At 41.3% G+C, this 8685-nt stretch overlaps 1 protein-coding gene across 1 annotated transcript; it reads left to right on the forward strand.

Moving 5' to 3' along the window:
* Positions 1 to 5925: 5925 nt before the first annotated feature.
* On the forward strand, positions 5926 to 8205 carry pdyn (prodynorphin). The gene is made up of 3 exons (XM_044141527.1): positions 5926 to 6108; positions 6360 to 6573; positions 6872 to 8205. The coding sequence occupies exons 2-3, from the start codon at positions 6451 to 6453 to the stop codon at positions 7430 to 7432; spliced, it is 684 nt and encodes a 227-aa protein (XP_043997462.1). The 5' UTR covers positions 5926 to 6108; positions 6360 to 6450; the 3' UTR covers positions 7433 to 8205.
* Positions 8206 to 8685: the final 480 nt, after the last annotated feature.

The following is an 8685-nucleotide window of genomic DNA, read 5'->3' on the forward strand; positions in this document are numbered from 1 at the left end:
CCTTCACACCAGATTCGGTGCAGAGCTCAGGTTGGCGGTGTTATTGTCGCTTGTGCGTTCACCTCACTCCCGTCTCATAATAGATATTTTTCATTGGCGGAGGTGTGAGGCATCACGGAGGAGGGGGGGGAACGCTGTGTTAGCATGTGTGTGTGAGACAATGATGATGCATGAAATGGCATACGGAGAGGTGACAGGTTACTCTTCAAACACTTGGTCCACCACCGTGTCATGATGGTGGCGTGTTTGGAGACGGAGAGGCTGCTGCTGAACTAGAGCAAGTAGATGGGAAGTAAATGCCATTATTTTATGCCCATTGAACACTAGACAAACAATTCAAGGTAACTCCGTGTAATTGTGCTGTAAACCATGGCATGGGAGATAACACCAGGCTCTCTTGTGGACTGTGTGTAAGTCCAGGAGCATGTGGGAGTTGTAAGTCAGAGATGTGAAACAGGTGTCTCCAGGTTACTGAAGAATGTAAATGTAAGCAAGACTGCTCAAACAAAAGACTGGAGCATGTACAAAACCTCTGGTAGCATACACCACTGAATACTGACTGTTCAAGACAGAAGTTGTGTATGCATTTGTTCTTGTACTTGATATTGTAAGGACCATTTTCATGATATTGTAAGGACTGACTGCTCCTCCTGGGGTTCAAATAAATATATTTTAAATAAGCAGGTATTTTAGAGGAGGTCTCAGGTATTTATAGTTTTCACAGTGGCTGTGGTCCCAGTCAAACACCACAGGTCCATCGTATTTAATGAGACGTACCTACATGCAGCTATTTAAGGGTTTTTCATTTGTTGTCTTTAAACTGGTTTGTGTTGTTATTGTTCATAGTCCTCAATTCTAAATAATTCATAATGAAATGTTATGTCCATTCAGTGACATCATAAATATAATTTTGTGTGTTTTTTGGTCATTGTACAAGTTTTATTTCTACTCATCATTAAGTTAACATTTTTGTTTTTGTACTGAAGAATTGTAGGCATGTTTGTCACCATGGAAACACTTTACAAATCTCCAACAGCCATTTGATTGGTCCATTACAATAAAGCATTAGTTTAGCTACTTTAAACAAAACCATGACATAAGAAAATCCAGCTAGAGGCTCCAGCAGGTGGAGGTGAATCATGTTTTACATTTCCATGCTTTGTTTCTTACTGTACTTGTCATTATACCTCAGGGCAAATATTCACATCTGTAACGTCTCATCACACAGAAATTGTTTTGTTTTTTTCTCAAACTGAGTCACTGTTGTTAATCAAGGTCAGTCTTTCAGGCTCTGCTTAGCCCAAAAATAGCACTACATTTAAAGAAGGTAAAGTGACGGCTCCGGCGTGGGCACGTTGCTATCTCTACCACTGAAGAAGACACGACTTGCTACAGGGCAAGATAATGGAGCGGTTATTTAAAGTTAAAGAACTTCATGTTGACTTTAAATAGTTCGCAGCGTAATATTACATAAATAAATAAATAAAAACATGGAAGAGAAGAACAATACCAGAGTCCACCTTTACGAACAACATACATATTTAGCTTTCATGTTTCATAAATAAGCAAAAGAAACCTTGAAATAAAAACTAAAATTTTTTTTTCTTTGGCTTTATTGGTCAGAAAATATAATATTTTTGTATATATAACATTGACATTTTGTTTAGTGCTGCTTCTGCAAGGCTTGCTGAATCAAAACAATTAAAAGAAATGATCAGTTTGAGTTAAAGCACTGCTGAAATATAGTAGCTAGTTTGCATGTGTAGTGGAAAAAGTTAAGATTACTCCATGATTATAAGTAAAACAATGCATAACAGGATAATGACTCTTGTGTAATTCATGTGAATGTCGTGATCTGTGTTTTTCTGTGTGTTTTGAGTTTCTGTGTCTTCCTGTTGTCCTGTCTTTCCCTTGATTGTTCCCAGGTTTGTCTCGTTCCCTGATTACGTCCTGTGTATTTAACGTCACCTGTGTCTCTGTGTCTCTGTCGGGTCCTTGTTGCGTGTGTGAGCTGTCGTTCTGTTGTCCTTCGTTTCACCAGTTGTTACCGGCGTTGAGCCCTGGCCTCCACTCAGCCGTGCTGCCTGGGATTTTGGACTTTGTATTCCTGGTTTCTCCATTAAAGTCATCATTTTCTCACTCCTACCTGGGTCCTCAGCGTCTGCCTCACCACCATCCATCAGACAGAGAAAGTCTTCTGCAGCTATTTCTCTGGCCTCCGTATTACAAGAAAGTCATAAAAAATTTTTCTTCCATGGACCCTCATGATGTGCTTGACTCCCCTAGTGAAAGAAGATCTGTATGCTTGCTATCTGTTCTGTAACCACGGTGGCTACAATGTAAGTAAATACATTGTCAAACTATGTGGATGGAAAGAAACCCTCCCTATAAAACTGTAAGCTGAGTTTTGCTCTTTCTCCTGACTGTGTTCAGTGAGCAGAGACTTCAAGCTCTAAAGCCTTAGAATAAATACTGATTAAGAATATATTGCTTCTATGGTTCTTTGGGTTTTGAAACAGTTCTTCCTCACTCTTTGTTAAAGAAAATTTCCACAATACATACAAAACATTAACTTAAAAAGAGGATCCCACAGTGAACTGATATGCAAAGGGAACAAATCCCACAGAAACTGCTCAGAGTTCAGAGGGTTAATGAATCCAGAGCTTTTTCTGATGGAACTGAATCTCACCTCATTATTGAACACTAAATTACGATATAGTGTTTCAGTTTTGAGAAAAATTAATACAAAACCAAACGGTGATTAAGAGGAGTCATTAGAGAAGGCTTCTGTGGTGGGCAGAAACGACCTCAGTTCCTTTTCACAGCGAAGCTGAAAAGCCCCTTTCTGACGAACATTTAATCAGTTTGCTGTGTACAAGCAGTTTTTACTTTTTTAGAAAGAATCGGTGATGGTCAAGAGGAGAGATGAAAAACCTTTCCATCGTGTTCTCATCAAGGGTAACAACTCCGACTAAATACCAAGTTAAACCACAGCAAATGATGAGAGGGAGACGTGAAGTAAGGCTGATCATTTACTGACTTCCTCATTTACACGCTAAGGCAAAAACTGCACACAAAATGAACACAATATACAAAACGTAGTTATGTGTCTAAACAAACATTGCAGTACACCAGTTTAACCTAATTAGGAGCTCTGCAGTTACCTGAAATCCACCATGAACAGCCAGATGAAAATATCAGTCACAATAATTAAACCTTAGTAATTTAACAAAATAATTTCTGATACAATCCACAAATCTAAGATCTATCAGTGAAAGGTATTAGCTCCGGACCTGCAGACCTACAGACCAGATAGTGGCGGTATTGCACACTTTCAGTTTTTTTGAAAAGCGCCATAAAAAGAAGAATCGCATCATTGTGAAGCCGGGGAGAAGAAATGCTGTTAAAATTTGCCATTTTTACTCACATAATATCGCCTTAAAAGTAGAGAGAGCCTTGATAGCAGCTAGTAGTTTTGGTAAATTCAAGCTGGTGAGCTCCTAGTTAGACAATAACACAGGATAAACGGGACAAGAATTGGATGGAAATGAAATGTGGGTCACGAAAGGAGCCAGAATGGAGGGGATCTCCCAGTATCTGTAGCTCTGTGTCCGGTTTGGTAACAGGCCTTGGTCAGGTAGGATTGGTGGTTTCATATTCATTACCGGAAGCAGTATGGCTCCATTAGCTGAAGTGCTAATGAGCTAAAGAGCTCTCCCTGGTTTAACGCACCTGGATCATATAATGGCTCATTAGAAAGCCTAAGTTTTCTTAGGCTTTTTATGAACAACACTGACAGGCTGAGAAGGTTGTTGGTGCTACCAACATCCTTACCAACCAACAACTAGAGAACTAAAACGTGCAGGATGCCGGACCCCGAGGACCGACTTTGGGCTGATCTACTGGAACATGTCACAATAACATTATTTAGTTTTCAATTGATGTTGAACAAGTCTGGAGGGATTTCATCTCCTCTACAGCACCTTGGGATGCCATTGAATGAGCTGGAGTATGTTGCTGATGAGAGGGATCTCTGGACCAATTCTCAATTACCAATTCTTGTATTAGCAGAAGACAATAGAAGGATAAACAAGGTCTACGCATCTCTAAATAGTTAGTTATCTGTCTCTATAAAGTTTTTATGTTTGTGTCTCATGATAGCTTTTGTGTTATGGTTTTTACATTTGTGTTCTTTTCTACTTTGCAAATTATTTAATTTTCAGACATGTTTATTAATATTTTTAATCTGTTGAGCTTGGCTATTGTTCTGTTGTTACTTTGTAGCACACAAAAATACATTTTAACACGGCATCTTTAGACAGATCAATACGCCTCGTGTAAATAGTGTACATTACTGCTGATGAATGGTGCTGACTTATTCAGTGCTACATCAAAACATTAGCAACAGAAAAAGGCAGAAATGCTACTTCAGGTTGCTTAGGAACCTTTTTGGCATTGTGGCAGAAACTCGTTACACATGAGATAATGTGATACTCCAACACTTAACAGTGCTGCTCTGAGAGCAACACAGACAAGAAGACTCACTCAGCCAACAACTTCTGGTTTACAGAGCACCTTACTTAATTAATTAATTTTTCCTCAGTGTCACGAGGCACATCAAATTCTCTGTCAGTTCATGTTACTTTCATTCTTCCTCCTTAAAGGTTGATAATGTTCATATTTTTATTATATATTGTGTTTATACAATAACTTCACAATGTGTTGTGTTTTCGCGGTGTGCATTGTCAGTGTTCTCCAAAAGAACTATTAGCCTAGAGTTTTACAATCAACAGTAAAAAGAAAATGTTCATTTAAGAGTTTCATTTCCTCCCCTCATCCACAGCACTGATTATGTGATTGGTAAATAAATAATCTGTTTGCAGTCACTTGAGGTGTGGTGCAGATTAACATGAACCTCATGTCACTGATGAAGCGGTCAGGTGTGTTTCCCACTTTAGCTTCAATGCTAATTAATACACACACAGACACGCATGTTTGCGTGGCTATTTTTGTGGGGACTTTCCATTGATTTCCATTCATTTCTACAGCCTAAACCTCACCCTTATCCCAACCCTATCCATTACATACCTAACCCTAACCAAAACTCAATTCACACCTTAGTCCTAAATCTGACCCCTGACCCCAAAAACAGTGTTTCCCCTTGTGGGTTCCAGGCTTCGGTCACCACAAGGAGCAGTGGGTCCCCACCATGTACCATGTGTCAGGAAAATGGTCCCCATGAGGTATTACAAACAAACACACACTGGACTAGTTTATGTTGCTAAATTATTGCATTTAGCTACATATTATTGTCGAGGGGCACAAGCAGGCCTTCTGACACACAGATAAATGAATAAATACATAAAATAAAATAAAAAGAAAATCAAAAAACCCACTGGGGCATCAAGGATGAAAAGCTCAGGGGCTCAACCCCCCTCTGCACCTCCCCTCGTGCCTGTTGAATTTGTTAACTTTACTACCAATAAACAGTATTATTAAACTTGGTACGTTGGACCATTTCAAACCAGACGGCAGATATTGTGAAATTAAAAAGATGTTAATTGGGAGAATAGAATGTATATATTTGCAACCGCAGTAATGACCGTTTCCAACATGTTCCCTGAAAAACCTGCGGTGTGTTTGGCCCTGAAAGCTCTTTCTCCCACTCCACGGAAACAACGTGGAGCACAGAGTTGCGGTTTAAAACCTGGTATCTTGAATCCTCTAAATCAGCTGCGGAACGATCTCTCTCCATCTTCATACTTTAAGGGCTCAATTGTTTTCTGTGTCGCCGAAGGGAGGAAAATAAAGATGTCAGTGTGATTTACAGCCCATGTTTTGATCCAGACGCCCCAGAGATGGAGTGATGATCGCTTCCTTAGCCCACCTTTCAAACGTGGGCGTTGTTGAAAACTCCTAAAGCACGGAGGCGTTGGGACCACTTATGCAGCACATTTGTTTCTCATTGGTCGGCGAGCAGAAGTTGATCTGATGACAGGCGAGGCTCCGCAGATAAAAAGGAAGGCGATGAAAAGGAAGGCGACGCGCGAGGAGGAAGTGTTGATCGGAGCACAGAAAGCCGCTAGAAGTATCTGTCCAACTCCTGAGGTAACGACTTCCACTTTATGCTCTTATCCAGGTTTGGAACTTTACTGTAAGTCGCTGTTGTTTACTTCCTTATTCGATTCTTTGTGAAATATTCAGAGGAAAAAAAAAGAAATGTTGACGCGTAATTACGCACAGCGCACGAATCCAAAATGCACCAAATACATAGGTAGTGTGGTTTTTTTTGTTTGTTTTTATTTGTTTTTACGTATTGGTGTTACTCTAAAGACAAAAACGTTCTTCTGTCTTTCCAGGTGAATGTTTTCCATGAGTCTGTGAAATCCTGGAAGAGAACTGCTTGTTGGCCTGTCTTTGGTTCGCGTGCGCCACCGAATCTGCTGAAGAATGGAGTGGTACGTCCTGGTGTTGATGCTGAGCCTGCCGCCCTCCGTCCACACGGACTGCTCGTCACAGTGCCAGAGATGCGCCGAACAAATGCTGCGCCCCGAGGCCGCTCTCAGCAGTCTGGTAGGACCAACTTTGCGCGGGGACAAGACAGAGCTACTTGTCGGTTTTGATCTTACTAAACCACATAAGATAAAACTGGAATTACACAGAGAGAAAAAACTTTTATTCACTGACAATTCAATAACTTTGAAAGAACTTTACTTAATTCAAGACATAGTCAGCTTCGTGACTGAACGTTTAGAACAGGTGGTGGTGGAACTCCTTCTGTTTAATAATTGTCGTATTTGCGCTTTAATAAAGGATCCCCAAGTTAAGTTTAGCCGTCGTATCTCACATGTTGTGTCTGTGTCATCTCCAGTCGTGCAGCGCAGAGTGCGGCGAGGAGGAGCTGGAGAGCTGCGCTCCGGCTCCGCGGCTGGCCGACTACACTGAGGACCAGGCGGCGGAGGCGGAGGAGAGCCAGGAGGCAGAGCTGGTCAAGCGCTACGGCGGGTTCATCAAGAGGATCGACAAGAACAAGAACAAAGTGTTCGTCTCCTCCCCGTGGCGCGACAACTCCGTCCTAAAGGCCGCGGCTCTGCCCGAGAACTACGAGGAGCTTCTAAAGCGGCTGGAGGTGAGAGCCGCGCAGGAGCCCGTCCCGCACGCTTACGTGAAGCGCTACGGAGGCTTTTTACGCAAATTCGGCCCCAAATCAAAAAGGAGGAGTTCTGCGGAGGAGGAAAGCCAGGAGCCCGAGGAGCTCCAGAAGCGCTATGGGGGCTTCATGCGGAGGGTCCGGCCGAAACTCAATAACCTGAAATGGGACAAACGCTACGGAGGCTACCTGCGGCGCCACTTCAAGTTCTCCGTCCGCTCTGCGGAGGAGCCCTACTCTTCCTCCTCCTCCTCCATCTCCTCTGCGGAGCTCAGCCTATAGGGGCCGCTGGAAGAACTCACACAGGTGACTTGTCAGAAATCGTCTCCTGCTCATTCCCGGCTGATTCCACTCATCTGTCACCGTCTGTTCGTCAGTAAACCATGTTTGTTTATAAGGGTCCTGTTTAGGCCGGTTACTTCCCTGCTTGTCCCAGTTCGAACCACTTATAGCGCACGGTTTGAGCAGCTCTCCCTCTAGACTTGCTGGAAGTTTGGTCAAGATGAGAACATGATCAGAGGAAATAGATAGCAGAACAGCCAGAGTTTAGATCGGCTCCATCTGAAACCGGTGAGCATCCAAACGGATCATTTATTTATTTATTTATTTATTTATTTATTCTGAAATTAAACTCATCAAATACAATAAATGGAAAAATTTGCCCCGGTGCCAAACTCTTCAAAAAATCTTTAACATTTTTAAGGAATTCTCCTAGTCCACGCAATTTACCTTAATGGGGGATTTCTCTTGTAATTTCAGATTAAAAAGAAATTAAAAAAAATTAATTGAAAATCTTATACGTCATATAATAAAGGTGAAACATTTGCATTCTTTCTACTAAGCAGAGCTCTTGCGCCACCTTATGGGAAAACAGCGTAACGTTTGCTCCAGGTTGCCATGGCTACACCAGATGAATGAAATCACTGAAGCGTTTCCGACTCTTGTAAACCGTTTGTTTGCCAAAATGTTTTAAACTATGTTCAAGACTTCCAGCTGACAAAAAGTTGTAAAAAAGTAATAAAGTGACAGAAGATAAAAAAAAACAAAAAACTTTTGTTCCTGTCAATTTCTTTGTGTGCGTCTTACAGATGTGAACGTGGGAAAGATCCTATGGAAGCCCATTTCCGCCATGAAAAAAAAAAAAAGACCAACAGGAAGTCATAATTTCGACTTTCAAAGTCAGAATTATGAGATTCAAAGTCATAATTTCGACTTTGACTTTGAAAGTCGAAATTATGACTTCCTGTTGGTCTTGTTTTTTTCATGGCGGAAATGGGCTTCCATAAAGATCTGCAGCAGAATAAGATTTTTTGTTTTTCTTTTACGTTTGGTCTGGAGACAGTATTTCAAGGAGGTGTCGAGGAAGATGCCATAAATGTTTCCCATAAAACATGAGTTTTAAACCTTAGAGTTCTTTAACAAAGACGTGTCACACAGGCTGTGTGTGTTCCCTGGTTGTCGGGTACAAATTAATGTTTAAAGCTGCAGTATGTAACTTTTATAAACAATGTTTAAAATTCGTTAAAACTGTCGTC

This window comes from Gambusia affinis, linkage group LG01 (assembly GCF_019740435.1).
Source record: "Gambusia affinis linkage group LG01, SWU_Gaff_1.0, whole genome shotgun sequence".
Classification (NCBI taxonomy): domain Eukaryota; kingdom Metazoa; phylum Chordata; class Actinopteri; order Cyprinodontiformes; family Poeciliidae; genus Gambusia; species Gambusia affinis.